The 18,030-nt window shown below is 38.8% G+C and overlaps 1 protein-coding gene across 1 annotated transcript; it reads left to right on the top strand.

The window, feature by feature from the left end:
* Nucleotides 1–868: 868 nt before the first annotated feature.
* Nucleotides 869–13,263, top strand: LOC145784035 (proton-coupled folate transporter-like). Its single transcript, XM_082595792.1, has 11 exons — nucleotides 869–991; nucleotides 1,449–1,549; nucleotides 3,318–3,479; nucleotides 4,381–4,506; nucleotides 5,050–5,399; nucleotides 6,255–6,395; nucleotides 7,185–7,357; nucleotides 10,140–10,302; nucleotides 11,123–11,206; nucleotides 11,392–11,548; nucleotides 12,363–13,263. The coding sequence occupies exons 1-11, from the start codon at nucleotides 869–871 to the stop codon at nucleotides 12,430–12,432; spliced, it is 1,650 nt and encodes a 549-aa protein (XP_082451918.1). The 3' UTR covers nucleotides 12,433–13,263.
* Nucleotides 13,264–18,030: the final 4,767 nt, after the last annotated feature.

Consider the following 18,030-nt stretch of genomic DNA (forward strand, 5'->3'; position numbering starts at 1 on the left):
GGATTATATCAATAATTGCATTGGCAGAAGATTAATGAGGAACTTCCTTGTAAATAAGTTAGTCCTTTTGTTACAGTCGCAAACGTTGAATTAGTGTAAAAAATACTGAATTGTTAACTGGCTTATCACGTTGTGTTTTGAAGTATTTGCTTAGGTCATTTGTTCTGCTGAAATTTGCCTTGCAGCGGTAGCATTAAGCTGCAAGATCAATACCTGGCTGAGTTAATATCAAAAATTTTGAAAATTTCTTATTCACACCTCCTTTCAGTTCTCAAAAGTCTGGAGCAGGGGGATTAGAATTGACGAACGCCAAGCACGAGATAATTTTACTAGTCTTGACTCCAAGTTATTTACAATAGTTTGCGAGCATTTTACTGCAAACTGTTGATTAAGTGGTAAAATGGTAGTCTCACGACCCTGGAGCTCAACGAAGAAGAATTGGAGCGATAACTTGCAATAACTCAATCAGCCTATCAACAATTTTTAGTCGTTAGTTCTGCTAGTACTTTTTTTGTCACCAGTCCTGCAAATCAACGCCTGCAAACATAATAGCGATGTAAAAAAGGATTGATGTCTGGCTGAGAAGTTCTCAAATTCAATCAAAAAGATAAAAAGTGAAGAAGACAAATCCAGATGTCTTACCTGTCATAAAAGGATAAAAATCAAACGATAGTCTGTTTCTTTATTTGGGGGAAATCCAATCTATTCCACCCGCACGTGGTTACAAAATAAAATTGTTTCAATTACGGACGACCACAACAAATTTTATAGTCTTAAAGTGCGGTCATATGTATATTTACTTGAAAGTTTGACTTTTACTTCTTTTATCCGCAGGAGATAACACATAGCCTACTAAGCTTGGAATATTATGTCAATGTTATCAAGCGTTAAACGCATTCTCCGTGTCATCATACAAGTTGATGTGATCATAGCCCTGGGTGGCTTCAGCGCTTTACTTGTGGATCCGTTGAAAAATGAATACATCTATGCGGTATGTTATGTTGAATTTAATTGTTAATTGTCTACTTATTGTTTCTTCAAAGTAAGTTTACGAAGTACTTTATCTGTTTGTCCGCCCCGGTAGCTCAGTTGGTTAGCGCGTGACCTCATGAACGAAGAAGCTTCAAGATCAAGCGGCGCTGGTTCGACTCTCGGGGTATGCGCTTGAGCAATGCATTCTAAGGACTGCTCTCCATTCAGCGGAACCTAATGAATGGAATAATTTCCCGACAACAAGACTTTAACAATCGGAAATTTCACTCTGTCAATCTCGGTAACCAAAGTCTACAAGTATGCGAAACTACCAGGAATAACCTACCAAGGCTTTGTCAATCCGAGGATAAAGATCCAAAACCAACCAAACCAACCTTACACGGTTAATGGTTCAGCTCATTTACACCAGAAGAACATCAGCCTAGCAGATTTCAATCATTGCTATGTTCCAACAGAAAATTGCTGCTTCACAAAACGTGAGTGGACCTCATGGTCCTTCCTGTGACGTCAACACGACAAACGCGGTGACGGAACGAATCGACCAAGAAGTGTCAAAGTAAGGCGACCAACTGCTCTGTTTGCATGGAGATCACTAGACGTTTTAAGCAAGTTGCCAATTTTCAAAGTAAAGTGTTTCTATGCTTTATGTCCGATGAAGGCATGTAGGCTAAACTTCATTGGAGATGTCATTCCTAACAATACAGTAAACGTATCGTTTTTAAAGGCATGTGTAGTTTGTGGTTACTAATTGAAGATTTAAATTAACCCGTTAAGTGCGTAATTAAATTTTCAAAACTCTCCTTACTGTGCGTATTTAATTTGATCACTCGCAGTATTTTTCGTCGCATTATTGCTTGCTAGGATATTGGGAAACCCCCATGACGCAGCACAATACGCTTTTGTTCGATTTCCTCTTGTGTCCATTGCTTTACTTTTTCATCGACTATTGCGGAAAAGTCTCCGGCTGGACTATTGTTTTCTGGTGTAATCGCATTACTCTCAAGTGATTATACTTTTCACCATTGTGAAATTATTCAACTAGTTGTTTATTATGAAGAAAAAAATACATCAATTCACAGAACAGAATAATTTCTAAGCATTTATAGGGTACAAAACAAAGTACACGTAAGTTTAGTTTGGAAATATTCAAACTGTAGCCTACAATTTTCTGACGCTTGTTCTAACATTAGCAGCATCACAAAACCCTATTGTTTTGTTGACTATATGTTACAAAATATGTTTTCGGACACAACAAAATATTTCTGAAACTGCTTGCAACATTACATCAAAATGAATTCACACTGACTGAACGCGCATGATGTGGTTCGAATTTTATACACTGGAAGGAAGCCATTTCAGAAAAAAAAAAACATTTAGGACGAAATCTTCTTATTCTTGCAATTGTGGTTATATTGTAGGTGAGTGCAGAAGCTACCTAATATTGTAATAGAGTGATTTAGGGATTAATGAATTCCATCAGGCTGCAATCGTTATTGTAGTGTAAACAATGCATCTATGTTTCTTCACACGTCATAATTGCGCCTTCCAGACAAAGCGAATAGAGGAAAGCGAAATTAAAAGTGCCATGAATAGCTGCGATCACGAAAACGACAATTGTCGTCTTACGCACAGCAAGAGCGACTGTCTCGGACGACAATTGTCGTTATACGCACTTAACAGGTTAAGTGATTGGGAAAGCAAATATGCCAATTTTCACTTTCACTTTTCAACATAGTAGCCTACGTTTTGTAAGTCGAACACTTGTTTTCTTGTATGATTATTTTTCTTGGGACTTTCATGACACAGCCAAGCGTCTGCACAAACTAAATTAACACGTGTTTACTTCTAGTTCACTGTTATTTAGTTCAGTTGCATCTGATATTTTATGGATTCTAAAATGCTTCCTCTTATTCGGAATAATTAATGTTTCCTCTTATCGTTGAGACATCATTACCCTATTTAAGGACCTCGAAATGGAAATGCCAATCTCACAGCACTTGATAGTAACACGGTCCAATGGCTACAGCGCCAGGACGGAATAGCGTAGCTGCTGCCATCTCATACACAAGAAGAAGTTAAGACATTACACGGAAAACCATACTTTCTTTGAGATACAAACAAACATCCCTCATTTTTACAAAATTTTGAATTTTTTTTTAACAGTGCCACTGCCATTTTTAAAAAAATGCATTTTTTCATTCTTGATTTTCTTTTTAATATCACTACCAGGTGGTTAAAGATGAAATTAAGACATTGTCTACCACCCAAGAACAACAGAGTTGTTAAATATTCATTCAGTCATTTTTTAACCTAATGTTTTTCAGGTGGACTCTATTATTTGACCTTGCCATGTTCATACCTGCAAGCATAGCTAGTATTCTTGTGACGTCTTGGGGTGACCGCGTTGGCCGAAAGGTCGCGATGACATTTCCTCTAGTGGGGATGACATTGAGTAGCGTTCTATTTGCGTTGTCAATTCATTTTAAGTGAGTAAATTTTACCGTATATTGAGAACACGTTTTAACCTAAGCTAATAGTAACAATAAGTTGTAGATTTTTCTTGCATCCCTCAGTTGCTACGCAACCCGGTTTAAAGACATTTAATCACGCGTAGCTTGGTGATGAAATAGTATGGTTAGCATGGCACCACTGGGCAATCTAACAGCTGGGTCAAAGTATGCAGCTTCACTGTCACAAATAAAAAAGGAGTTTTTGTTTTACAAAATTTTCTGGAGGAAGCTTCCTAGACCCCCATAGGGGGAATGCAATGGCCGAGGCAGCAAAGGCAGCAATGGCCGAGTGGTTAGCGCGTTGGGCTCGCAGTCGAGAGCCTGCATGTTCGACTCCAGCCACCCGCACTTGCTGTTGTTTCTCTGGGCAAGAAACTTTACGATAATTGCCTCTACCCAGTGATCGATTTCGAGTAATGGGTAGTACCAAATTTAAGTCATAAATAGAGTAGACAACCGGAAACAGACATTGCCGTCGGCTGCAGCGTGGGTCAGGTGTACGTCGGAAGCCGTACACCGATGCATAGCGCTCAAGTCTGCTTTCTCGCAATGCAGGATAAAGATAAACAAACAAACTAACAAACAAACAAATTGCCGGCTTCATTCGACGGACTCACTGAAATGTGCAATAATACTCATTTGCCCATCCAAAATTTTATGCTGGCTAAGTCCGTGAGCACAACCAACGATGGTTCAAACCTCAGGCGATGCAGTCAAGCTGCACAAGTCAACACCGAGAACAGTTTTTAAAAATAGCTAACTATTGGCAATTTCAGTGTGACCAAAGCAGAAACTTCAAACCATTAACCTGCCAAACATATAAGCCTTGATGTAAAACTGACTTTGTTTTATTAATTTTGTGCTTGTGCATTTCTAGGTGGAAATTGAAGTCCCTCTATCTCTACTATCTCACAGCAGGCATGGGTGGATATTACATGGCGTTGTTAATGCAAGGGATTGCGTATCTTAGTGACATTACCCCCAAGGAGAGTCGAGGAATAAGGTAATTGTGAAAACAATGAGTATGAATTGTGTTATGAGCGGTAGAAAATCTAATACTATAGAACTTGGAACCCATCAGCAAATAGAAACTTGTAGTCAACCGATCTTTATCAAACGCAAAATCATAAAATTGAGTTAAAAATATCCTTTTCCTAAAGTTAAGTATAATAATAATGTTAGTTTTTATATAGCGCTGTATCCATCGCAGAATGGAGCGCAAGTAAACTGTTTATACTAAAATTTGTGGATCAAATGGAACTGTAGATTAGATTTCTGGTATTCAACTTGAACATGGTGAAGAAGAGACTTTTGATTGGTCGAGGGTGCAATACTTTTCGTCTGACTTTTTTCAGGAGCTTGTCAGCAGACATGCTCAAGCTTCTCAGGAGAGACAGACGAAAAGTACTACAGCTTCGAGAAATGGCAAACTTCCTCTGTGGCATATCCAAGAACTGTAGACTAGAGTGTAAACAAGAATCAACAAAGTTATCTGACAACAGCGACCAGTAAATCTGTATCACACAAGTTTTTAATCTATTCACAGATTTGTGATTCTGGAAACTTCTCTGGGAATTAGCAGTGGAGTGGCGGGAATTTTGAGTGGTTACTGGATGAACGCCAAAGGATTTTTTCCTCCTGTAGCTGCTACTGCTATCATCAATTTGATAGCTCTTCTTCTAATCCCTTTATTGCCGAACTCTGAAAAGATAAGGGAAGAACAAAAGAAAGCGAAAGAAAGAGAGCGAATCATTATCAATAAAGAAAACGAATATCCGGAAGTCTTCGAAAATAATTATTTAGATCAAGAAGAATTTGAACATGAAAAAGATCGAGCGTTTTCTACAGTTTCTCTTTCATCTCAATACGGGTCAGTCACCGAAAATGAGAAATCAGGTAAGTTTTGAAAAAATATTTTGTTTAATTTGGTTTGGTTTTTGAATCTTTATTCTCGGACTGACAAAGCCTTGATAGGTTATTCCTGGTAGTTTTCGCATACTTGTAGACTAGAGGCCCTTGACGCAGGGTCGGTTACCGAGATTGGCGAGTGAAGTTTTTGTTGAAGTGTTGTTGCCGGGAATTATTCCATTCATTAGGTGCCGCTGAATGGAGAGGAGTTCTGAAATGCGTTGTTCAAGCGCACACCCTGAGAGCTAAACCAGCGCTGCGTGATCTTGAGTCCCGCGGGTAACAACTGGGCTAACGGGGTGGACGAAGAAAATATTTTCCTTAATTTGTTGTGCATGCACTGTACTTAGGTTGTTTTGAAGCGTTTTATTAAGTTTTAAACTCAGCCAGCCAAAGTTTTCTTGTTTACACATCATCACGTCCACCAAAGTTGAAATGATGTCTCTGCTGGTGGGTGTCAGAACCACGCTAGTTGAAATATCGAGACCGAGTTAGTTAATTGACCGAGACCTGTTATTCGAAATGACTTTTGACGGACGTTGTGCATTTGTAAATCTTTGTAACCAAACCGATAAAATTATTCCAGTCGTCTGCTTCTAACAAGGCTTGGGTGCGGTTTTGGATGAGGCTACTCCAAATATTTTGAATTTGACCTAACCGTTGTGCTTTTCCTTGTCCATGTGTCTATATAAACATGATACAAAAGTTGACGCATGTTGGCTACCATGGTTCCTTGAGTGTTTACCTTCTAGTAGCCTTTTAGATGTAAGTAAAGTCGCTAGCAACTCTTGATAACTGTGCAGAGCAGGACAAAATAATCCTCACCATTATTATATTCCATAGATGTCAAAGGGGTCACTGCGCAGAAATACACGTTGCTCGACCTTGTCAGATCCGTGTGGGTTGTTTATACCAGCGAGTATAGCCATTGTGACAAATGCCATGGACCAAGAGACGAAAATCAAAACAAAACTATTTCTCAAGGTTTGCATATTCAAAGTTTTCAAGCGTTATTTATATTATATTCAAATGACCAACAATAATATTATTAAGTCTGGTTTTCGTGCTATTACTTAGCAATGCCTTGTGGACTTCAGTTTTAACCTCTCAATGGAAATTAAGAATTAATTCAGATGTCAATAAATGACGAATAGATGCATTTAGCAGCACGTTTCGGTTAAGGAAGCGACTTCAACTAAGCTGACCTTGCGTATAGTCACTTAAAGAATACAAGAAACCTAAGAAGTAGATGCTTGTTGAATTGAAGAGTGAAGAGATTTCCTTTCGTGACCACTGTTCATTGTCATTATCACGCAGTCGCAGTGTATCTTTGCAACTTTTCAATAATCTTGGAAGAGTGGTTTTATTCGATATTTCAAAATTTGATAAACAAATTGAATGAAGCTGTTCACCAGGCATTTAGTTAAATAACATAATGCGTTCTACTGGTGTAATTAAGCTAAACTATCACACGTGTCACTTTATACATCATGTGATAGTTTAGCTTAATTTGCACCAGTAGAACGCATCATGTTATTTGATGGATAACTTTGACGAAATATAACAGCAGCCAGGCCATTTCTGAAACAAAGAATATCCAGCTCGTATCCGAGCAGCCTGCAAACCATTTTTACATTGATTCAACGGTTTGTAAACGTTCGAAAATAGTCTGAAGACGTTGAATTAACGTAAAAACAAGTAATTTGCTGACTGGGAATTTCACAATTCACTTACGGTCACCTATTTTCGACATTTTCTTTAATATTTTTGCAGAACATTGTCTCCACGGCGGGGGGTACTACCCTGGGCGGGTTTGGCGAATGTGGTTCTACTTGATCTCGTACGATTGCTACATGTTTGTAGTGGTGGGAACAATGGTGTTCCAGACCATCTATTTCTTGTCTAAACCCCTGTGCTTTTCGTCGGTGCTTGTAGGGGCTCAACTTGTAAGTACTAAAAGGAGTTAAACCTGTGTTGGAAATATTTTCAAATAAACCAATGCCGAATATAAACACTAACCTGAGAGACATTTTCATCTTTTGGAATACGATTTAAGACCTGAGTTGAAGCTTTTGGACACTGAGTTTTGGACACTTAGTCCAAAACAGGTCTACGACTTTTGAAATAAAGCAAGTTAAAGTTCTTTCAATACTGTTTAATCTTTTATATCTATGCAAACAGCGTGTGTTATAGTGAAATTAGGCATTTTTTTAAAATCACATTTTGTGTTGGGACTGGCATTGACCATTACATATTGTTGGTGATCACTATAAATTTCCACAAAAATAAATTAAAGTAGCTCTACAACCCAGGTTTTCAACTGTTAACCACTTACAGTAGTTTGTGAAATATTTTCTAGGCTATAACGTATCGGATAGATTAGAACAACGCTCATAACATACCAAATCCTTTTTTGACTGCATAGCGGAGTGCTGACTGGTTAGAGTCTTGGTATAGCCTACTGCTGAAAAGGGCTTCGGTTCGACACCGCTCAAGAGTATTTGGTTGTGTCTTGGACAAGACATTTAATGGTCAACAAAGCGAAAAGATTAGAAAGGTCTGCAAACCTAAACAAATTTAATAAAAATAATGATTGCATTTCAGCCCGGAAAGCAGAGGAGAAGTGTGGAAGGAGCATACGGAAAATGTTATGACTAAGGAGAATGTATGGGATCATATGACAGAGGTTGATCTGGTGGAGGGTCCAGTGGGAAAGGTTACTCGTGATAAAGTGGTGGAGGCAATGAGGCAAATGAAACTGCATAAAGCAGCCGGTCTATCAGAAGTGAGCGTAGAGATGATAAAAGCAAGTGGAGAGTTGGGAATTGAAGTAATGCTACAACTTAGCCAAAGGGTATTAGATGGAGAAGGAATGCCGGAGGAGTGGAAGCATAGTACTGTTGTTCCACTGTTCAAGAGAAAAGGGGATGTGAGAAGTTGCAGTGCATATAGAGGTGTAAAACTACTAGAGCATGAAATGAAAATTATGGAGCGAATACTAGAAAAGAGGTTGAGAACATTGGTGAAATTAAATGATATGCAGTTTGGATTTATGCCAGGAAAAAGTACAGTGGATGCTCTGTTTATATTGAGAAGCATGCAGGAGGAATCCCGAGAGAAGCAGAGAAAACTATATATGTGTTTCGTCGACTTAGAAAAGGCATTTGACAGAGTACCAAGGAAAGTGATGGAGTGGGCAATGAGGAAAAGAGGTATACCGGAGGTATTAGTGAGAGCTGTGATGTCTATGTATGAGGATGCAAGAACAAAAGTGAGAGTTGGATCAAATTATTTAAACGAGTCTTTTGTGAAGGTTGGTGTACACCAAGGATCAGTTTTGTCACCTCTGATACTTGCTATTGTGGTTGACGTTGTAACTGAAGGAGTGAACGAGGTCTTATTGAGTGAAATTTTGTATGCAGATGACCTGGTCTTGACAAGTAATAGTATGGAGGGACTGGAGAGAAAGTTTGAGAAATGGAAAGAAGCATTTGAAACCAAGGGTATGAAGGTGAATCTTGAAAAAACAAAAGTGATGGTGAGTGGAGCAGAAGGAACAGTTGTTGAGAACAAAGTAGATCCCTGTGGAATATGTGGCAAGAGAGTGATGAGAAATTCAATGCAATGCAAGGAATGTGGAAAGTGGGTACATGCAAGATGTGCTAATGTCAAGAGAGCCGCAACAAGACTGGCGAAGTGTTTTGTTTGTGGGAAATGCAGTAAAGGAAGGAATGAAGTGGAAGGCCATGATGATGAGTTCTGCCATGGCATCGAAACAGTGACAGTCTTCTGTTATCTGGGTGATCGGATAAATGGAAGTGGTGGATGTGAAGCAGCTGTGACAACAAGGGCAAGATTGGGCTGGGCAAAGTTCAGGGAATGTGGGGAAATGTTGCATGGCAGAAAATTTTTACTAAGGATGAAAGGAAAAGTATATCGGAGCTGTGTGCGGCCTGCAATGCTATATGGTAACGAAACATGGGTATTGAGAGAGAGTGAACTGGCAATCCTGAGAAGAACGGAAAGGTCAATGGTGAGAGCAATGTGTGGGGTGAAAACGAGAAGGGAAAAAAGGACTGAAGAATTGTTGGATATGCTAGAGATGAGAGAGACCATAGACCAACTGGCATGGGGAAATGGAGTAAGATGGTATGGACATGTGATAAGGAGGGAGGAAGGAAGTTTTCTTAGAAAGGCACTAGATCTAAAGGTGGATGGGAAGAGGAAACGCGGTCGTCCAAGAAGAACGTGGAAACAACAAGTGAAGGATGAATTTAAAAAAGTCGGACTGAAGAAGGAAGATGCAAGGGACAGGGTGAAATGGAGAAAAAGGATTAAAACAATTGCTGCGCGGAAACAATCGGCCACCCTCACTAGTGGGGAACAAACCGACGATGGATTATGATGATGAATGAAAAATCACGGCATGTTTTACATTTCTTATCACGGGATGAATAAGCCAAAACAAATCCATGGAGCTACAGCGATACAGCACCATTACACGAGCTGCCACTGAGACAGACAATCAGTTTTTGTCAATGCCATGTCCTTTCTAGACAAAAAAAGGCAGTAAGGGTGTAGGCCTTAAACCTACTGCTGTACAAATCTTGCTTGGGCTTTAAAGATTAACATTTATACGTTTAGCTTGAGCTTATTTTTGTAGTTTTTATACTTTTATTCAATTTATGAATTGGTTGAAATAAATAAATTTGTCTTCTTTTATTTCAGGCTGTAAAATTTATTGGAGTGGCATTTTCCCCATTTTTGGTGATATTTTACCACAAATGTCTTGACATTGGCAACAATACGGTCATTATTATTGGGTTTGTCGCTCAGGCAATGTCAAGCATTATTATGTCTTTTGCAACAAATACTTATGTTGTCTTTATTGGTAAGTTTTAAGGGATGGAGGAAAAACTTTTTTATAGATAGTGACAATACGAAAAAAACGGACAGTTTAATTTATTTACTTGGCTGTGCTTTGTGTTGTAGTAAGCTATTGTCACTGAGGAATTTTTTCAGAGTCACAAAATATAATCTTGCCAAAATATGCAAAAACAATAAATCGGTAACACCTGAAAAGATATTAAATATTATAACCTTAATTTAATCTGCAAAAAAACATCAGAATTACAGTTTTTTGCAGATTAAATTAAGGTTATAATATTTAATATCTTTTCAGGTACTGTGTTACCGATTTACTGTTTTTGCGTATTTTTTAGGACCTTCTGATAACCCCCCTTTTAGGGTGAAACAGGCTGTAGAGGTTTTTAGAAAATAGTAACTATATTTGATGTAATTCGCTCTGCTTGGCTTTTTGCTTGGCATTGAGCACTTTTTGTAGTATTAATCGTATTTTCTGTTTATCCTTGTCAAAACGTGATTGGACTGACTGATATATCGCCTTACATTAAGTAATATTTTAACTTTTAGTTTACTGTGTATGCAATTTAACGCAATGATCCATCAGGGCATTGAGAAGACGATTTGGCCCCGGTACCCGAACGATCTTTGGTTCCGAATCAAGACCCTTTTAAGAAAAATGCACCATGTGCAAAGAATACGTTGTGGTTTTTTCAAGTTTCCGACCCCTTTAAAAGGTGAAGGGCCTTTAAAATCATTTCAGGTTCGGGTCCAACATTACTCCCTGGACCCCCCTGTCAACGCTACTGTTCACAACCTAAAACCAACTAACCGAAATGCTTTTACAGCTACAGCAGTTATGGCGTTTGCTAACCCAGCTAAGCCTTTTATTCAAGCCCAAGTATCAAGTTTGGTGTCTGAAAATGAACAAGGTGGGTCCATATCTTCAAGTTATTTATTTCTACTGCTTCTGGTCATCATATGTTGTAACGTATTTTGTGTATCTTGCGTTTTGCCCTTTTCTAGACCTCTGCTTTTTGTTATGTTTGGCATATATTTAGTTGTGATGGTCGGAAGTAAAAACAAACTGAACTGAATTGCGTACCTTACATTTTAGGTTCTGCATTTGCGCTGCAATCATGCTCAGAAATCTTAACCTTTTTGATCGCAACTGCTTCTTTCTTGACAATGTTTCCCGCCACTGTAGAAATCTACCATGGTTTTGCTTGGCTTTTTGCAACAGGGATGAACCTTATCCCTATATCTTTAATGACGTAAGTATCATGTATTTCGATGTTTTTTTTAGAAAAGTGTTTTCCCAGCTGATTTAAAATAACTGCGTTAAAATAAAAAAAAGTTTCAACAGAAAGGGGGCCAAACAATCTTACTTTGGAAATCACACGGCCGGTGAATGTATATAGACCTAGTCTTCGGGCTCGAGCCTTTGACTACTGCAACTTTTCATTTACGGCGTGCTTTTTGATGTTACAAACTACTCTTTTTTGCAAAGTCTTGTTTCGATTGTGTTATTATTTTTATAGCTTGGGTGAGTATTTGTTGCAGTTGCCTGCAAAAGAAAGAAAATTGGTGATTTTGTTTAGTGCATTTTATTTACTAGCCCTGATTCTACAGAAAACAAAAGATGCAATGAAAAAAAAAGCTAAATGAAAAGGGAAATAGCTTTGTTTCTGTAACGTCAGTAGCTCTTGACCAAAATTATAATAAGTTATGATTTCATGTGGTGTGATTTTACAGAGCTTAGTCTATTAGGCCAATTGAATAATTCGTAATGTGTTACATTCCAAAATGCATTCTGTCTCATAGACTTTAGTAATGGGTAAACACAGAACTTGTCTCCACAAATGCAACATAGTAACCTACAGTGTGCATGGCCTGAGAAACAGCATATAGACAGACAGACGATTTTAGAAAGAGTGCAAGAAGGTATTTTGAGAAACACAATCTACCCTCATGTAAGAATGATTTAGCCTATATCTTCTTAATAATGGGCAATTTATGTAGATTAAGCTCACAATGAAACATAGTGAATTAATTACACGGACGTGAAAATTTACTCATTGTCTGCAGATGCATTTACATCAACGACCGGAGGCGATCAAGGGCGTCAACCGGCGAAGGGCGGCCATTGTTGTCTTGAGAAGAACATATCCAAAGTCTTAAAGTCCATGGTCCGCCATTGAAACAATAGAGTGAAATTTATGAAGCTTGTATACACTCATTCCATTTTTTGGAATGATACAATAGGATAGCTTGTTTTAAATTTAAGATAAACACTTGCTGCCTTTTTGACGTATTGCATACCAGGTTGCAACGTAATCCACCAGCAGAGAGGGTATAGGGCTACAGTGAATATTGTGTTTCATGTTTGTAACAAAGTCCAGTTAAGTTGAAGTCCCATGAAACTTGTAGGATCAAGTTGCTTCCAGTCTATCGTGGAATTTATTTTTTATGGCGCTTGTTTTTCATATTGACTGTAGCCCTACTTGTGCTCAACTTTTCTAACAGCAGACGAAATCAAAGTTTTTCTCTCTTTCCATCTCTACAAGGAAAAACTATAGTCTAAAATTCTTTGATTATTTAACAAAAAATTAACAAAGCAGATACTGTGTTAATTCGCTTTCTGATTTTTCAAAGCTGACAGATTTTTCTTGCCATAAATTAGACATGTAGTTCACTCGAGTTCACTATACAATCTAGTCAGTGGTTCCCAAGCTGAAGTCCTTAAAAGATTTAAAATCTTTTTTATTTATTTATTTTGGCAATAATAAATTGAATATCGATTCTGGCGCTGAAAAAGAAAGAACTTTCTATTATTCATCCGGAGTTAAATGTCTACTATTCTCATTGAAACATACGAATTTTTATATTTTATTATAGATAGATGATTATAATAAATTGTTGATTTGACTTTTTTGGTAATGCCGACTTAAAAAGTGGTGCCCTTTACGAATTTAAATACATTCTTTGGCCGTTATGTAGTCTGAGATTATGCATTTATCTGAGGCTAGTTGTTGGGTTAAATCATGGCGGATCCAGCTAGACGTAGCCTTTGAAGAGGTGGTTTCAACAAAACACAATGATGTCTAGGCAGTGCCGGATTAAGGGGGGGGCGGACTGGGCTGAAGCCCAGGGCCCCCACTTTTGGGGGCCCCCACCTCAAAGAAAAAAATCTTTTTTATAATTTTTTTAGTTGCACAGCTGGAGAGTACTGCTTTAATTCGTATCTCAAACAAGCAAGGGCGGCTCACCCATATGTGCTGCAGCACCCCTGCCCAGCCCCAGAATTTTTCTTCGTTTTTTTAACAAAAAACATATTTATTTGATACTTTCATATCCGAAAATGGTGCGGATTACGGGTCAAAGTTATGATAATGCTGCCAATATGAGGGGCAAGTATAACGGTCTTCAAGCTCTTCTGCGCGAGAAATGTAGTGTAGCTCATTATGTCCCTTACACAGCACATTCACTTAATTTAATCGGTAGCCTAAATGTTTTGTAGAAACATGCCGTTCTGCCGCTGAGCTTTTTGAATTGTTGCAAAGCCTTTATTCATGGCTCGTCTCGTCTACTCATTGTTGGCAAGTCCATCGAAAATTCTTAGATGGTTTGCCTGTTTTGAAGACATTATCTGATACAAGATGATCAGTTAGATATGATGCAGTTCTTCTTCTTCTATCGAGTCTTCTAAAGTTCGTTGATACACCACAGATTGACACATTCTTCCGCACCGGAGTTATACACTGACAGGTCCCACCTACTGCACGAGCCGGCTTGCAGTTGACACTTGACAGGGTTTTTGGGGCTGGCTTGTGAAGGAACTGTACGAGTGTTTTTGGTTAATAGCCTAGCTGATAAGCTCAGCTCCCAGGCTATAGGCTTGGCGCAACTACCGCATTAGTTACTATAACAGTTAGCCCAGTGAGTTCAGGCTATACGTTTTACTCTTGACATCTTGTCTGTCTGTGTAGTGTGTAGTTCATACAGCCAATGACATTAAAATTGCATTACTGCTTACAAAAGTGTTCAAAAGTTCTGATACTGGATCCATGAACATTCTATTTGAAAAAGCATGATGTCTTAGAACTTAGATGCATTGCTGATAAGACAATATGATCTGGTCAGCCAAGTCAGTTAGTGCACAACTGTACTGGTAGGTTACCAGTTATATGCCATGGGTGCTTTTTGCCATAATTGACTTTCTAAAAAATACCGTAACGCGTTAAAATATTTTTTGAAAATTTTCTAATTTGCGGTGTGCGGTGCAGTGTCAAAGTTCTTTTGGTATAAGTGACTGCACAAGCCGAGGGCAAACAAGAAGGTGATCCGCTGCATAGGCGTAGCCAGGGGGGCGAAAGGGGTCATTAAAGCCGCAGTTATTTCCCGTTTGTGCGTAAGAGCTATCTTTAATAAGTTAATAGCTGTTTATCTGCTAATAAATTTCATACAAACATTACCCTAAAAGTGTTTTCAGAAAGCGCTATAATCCATTATTTGAGTGTAATTTTTTAAAATTTTTCCGGGGGAGCATGCCCCCGGACCCCCCTAGAATACGCGTGCCTTCGGCACGCTCTAAATCCCCTACCACTTTTATTGCTTCAACCCACCAGGATACGCCACTGCACATCAAGTGGCAATGGCTTAAATCAAACACTTTGTTGTTCTCTTCAATTCATCAAATATTTGGCCCCCCCAAATTTTTTTTCTGGCTTCGCCACTGGTCCGCTCTTTGAGATTCGGTGCCACAGATACATGCAACTGGGCTCGTGTCGTAGCCCCACTCCACCATTAATTTTTAGCGAAAAATGTCACTTGATAAGGGCCCCCACTTTCAGCTCAGCCCAGGGCCCCATAATCCCTTAATCCGGCCCTGTGTCTAGGTCTACATTGATCCGACCTTGCAAACACACCGTGAATACAGTTACTTATCTATGTTCTAGGGGAGAGGTGGCCAAATTAAGGCATGGTGTGCTTTCCGTTTGCTTTTTATTAAAATAGTTTTTACTTTTGGGAGAACAAATTTTGCTGACCGCTGTACCTTGAGCGAACTATCGACAACAACATCCATTAACATTATTTAGACTACAACGAAACTAATAGAACGAAACAATATTTGCTTCCATCGTTGCAGTGCAGCTTCATTACAATGCAACATAAAAAAAATAAGAAACTGCGTCAGTCAGGAGGCATACGCGACGTCGCACAATTGACGCAAAGCACCGAAGACGTTACGCCGCTGCGACGTGAGCACCAACCAACACGTCATGGCGTGTCGCGTTTCACCGCTATTCCTTTTGTGCTTTTCTCAGAGTCGTTACTCGTTTGAAAGAGCGATCAAAACAGCCTGCCAGCGTGATAGCTCAGTGACTAAAAGTGTACTGAAATTAGCTGATGCTTTGCGCTACAGGGGCGTCGTCAATTGTTAAAAACAACAAAGTGCCAATTTTGTTTTGTTGACTTAGCGTACGTTGTCATTAGAATAATTTTGCAGGTTATTTTTTTATTTCTAAAAATCTCTTCGCAGCTAATAGTAGGCTAGGCTAATACCTTCAATAAGACTATTGAAATTGATAATGATATGTCTAACACAGATATGTCACAAAATAGCAGTACCATGTCTAACACAGCGCTACAATATGCGCAGCTTGTGTGTCAAATTAGCTTGGAAGTGTTCTTACTTTTAACTTAAGCAATTGTTAGGGGCGAGTACTGTACAAAGAGATTCAAGCGTCTGACAGCAATTTTCCACACGATAGCCTGAGATTAAAGCACAAAGTAGACGTGCAGTGGGCCAGTGGCAGCGTGTAGGCTACTTGCTGCATCTACTTGCTCGTACCTGTTGTGACAACTAATAGTAGCCTATCCCAGTTCGCGCAATCTATTCTTTTTGCACGCCATTAGACGTTGAATCAACCTAAAAAGAGTGGATTTTATTTGCTGGGTGCAATCGGATATTGCTACAGCTGCTCCCCAACCAGTTATTTTTTTTTGCATTGAATGAACGTCTTCTGACAATGTAAATAGGTCTGATTTGATGCCTGGGTCATATACATGCATAATGTATACCAATGTCTCAAATAGAAAGAGGGCAAAACTGTAGTAAAATCAAAGACAGTAATAAATTCAATAACCCGTAATGTAGGCAGGGGCGTAGCCAAGAATAGATGACAAACATGAGCAATGAGGAGCCGAGAGAGAAATTTCTACATTTAGGCAGTGCCGGTCTTTGGAGTGTGCAAACCGTGCTATCGCACAGTGCCCGCAAATTAGGGGGTCTGCAATTTACTCAGAAAATGCAGTAATTTTTGTCATTTCATTTCCAATGGAAAAAGACAGCACAATTTTACAGTAATATTCACACCCAATTTTTTGTTGAACATGCTCTTAGAATGAACCAAAGTCAAAGTAATTTTTTAAAACTTTCTGGGGGAGGCCCCCAGACACCCCGCCGCTGGGTTCTCCCGCCGTCAAAACCCCTTCCCCTTTCAAAATACCTAGCTACGCTACTGAATTGGATCATTGTGATTGGGGCCCGCAAAGCATATTTCGCACAGGGCCCGAAATACCCTAAGACCGGCATTGATTTAGGCAACTCTGGAAGTGTTTGTATGTTTGTTGCGCTCATACAATGTATGGTGGAATCAGATCGAAAGATGCTCGATGACATTTTTTTCAAAAGGACTTTAGAGATACGCTACGGTATTCTAATAGCTTTTTGGAGAGCATTGTTTGCTCCAATGATGGTTTGTTCAAAACGCCAACATCATATTCGACCAGCGCCAGTAAACTAAGAAACGATTTTTAGTAACAGTTGGATGTGAGGACAGCAAATTTTGGCTTAAAATTGACGCTAAGGTCAAATAACACTTCCATATCTTGTTCTACAATAGATTCTAGATTCTAGAACATCTTCGGCATGACCCCAGCTCTAGTCATTGTCTGCCAAACACGAAAGGTAATAGGCCATAGCCGTAGGAGATGGGAGAAGGGGAGGCGGTCGCTCTCCCACTTGAAAAAAAAAAACTTTGCGGATTTGGGCAAAAATATCCAGTTATTTAGGCATATCAATCTTACCATGATGTTTCGACATCTCACCAGTTTACAAACTTTCCATAATTGTAATAATTTTTGAGATAGGCTACATTGATATTTTCCAATGAATGTAAAATGTACTATCATCGATTTTGGAAATTTTTGCATGCCGTATTGCAATTTGAGCAAAATGATTAGTTTCGATTCAACATTTGCAAAAACTAAGTGTAAAAGAGCATAAATGGCGAGCAGAAGTAAGCTTATTCTCTAGCATGTAGGCTACATTTCTTCACGGCTAGGATTCAAAAGCCTGCTGGTAACCTTATAAGTTTTTTTTTTGCTTTTTTCTTTATATTCTATTAATGCAGTTTTTAATAAAATCATTTGGGCAAAAATGTGCAGTTATTTGCAACAATCAATTTTTACAACGAGTTTTCAACATTTTACCAGTTTGAAAACTTTGTATAGTGTTGTATCATGGCCACCTAGAGATGCGGCCTGATTTGTCACATTTTGCAGATTTTGATTACAGCTAATGCTAGTGTTTGACTGACATTTTCTGAGATTATTTTACTTTTTGCTGTCTTCTAATGATATAAAAGCTTTTTGTTGCCTTGGAGAAGCAGTAGCAAATGAGAAAAAGTAAGTTGAAAAACGCTGAATCAAACTGTTATTGAAAAAGTAACAGTCCGACTAAAATCTTCAA

This window comes from Aplidium turbinatum, chromosome 15 (assembly GCF_918807975.1).
Source record: "Aplidium turbinatum chromosome 15, kaAplTurb1.1, whole genome shotgun sequence".
NCBI lineage: Eukaryota > Metazoa > Chordata > Ascidiacea > Aplousobranchia > Polyclinidae > Aplidium > Aplidium turbinatum.

What these genes read in the sequence shown, in the direction of transcription:
- LOC145784035 (XM_082595792.1), top strand. Translation starts at nt 869, where the DNA reads ATGTCAATGTTATCAAGCGTTAAACGCATTCTCCGTGTCATCATACAA. An exon ending in ATCGACCAAGAAGTGTCAAA is followed by an intron (nt 1,550 to 3,317) that starts GTAAGGCGACCA and finishes AATGTTTTTCAG; the next exon opens with GTGGACTCTATTATTTGACC. An exon ending in TACTTATGTTGTCTTTATTG is followed by an intron (nt 10,303 to 11,122) that starts GTAAGTTTTAAG and finishes ATGCTTTTACAG; the next exon opens with CTACAGCAGTTATGGCGTTT.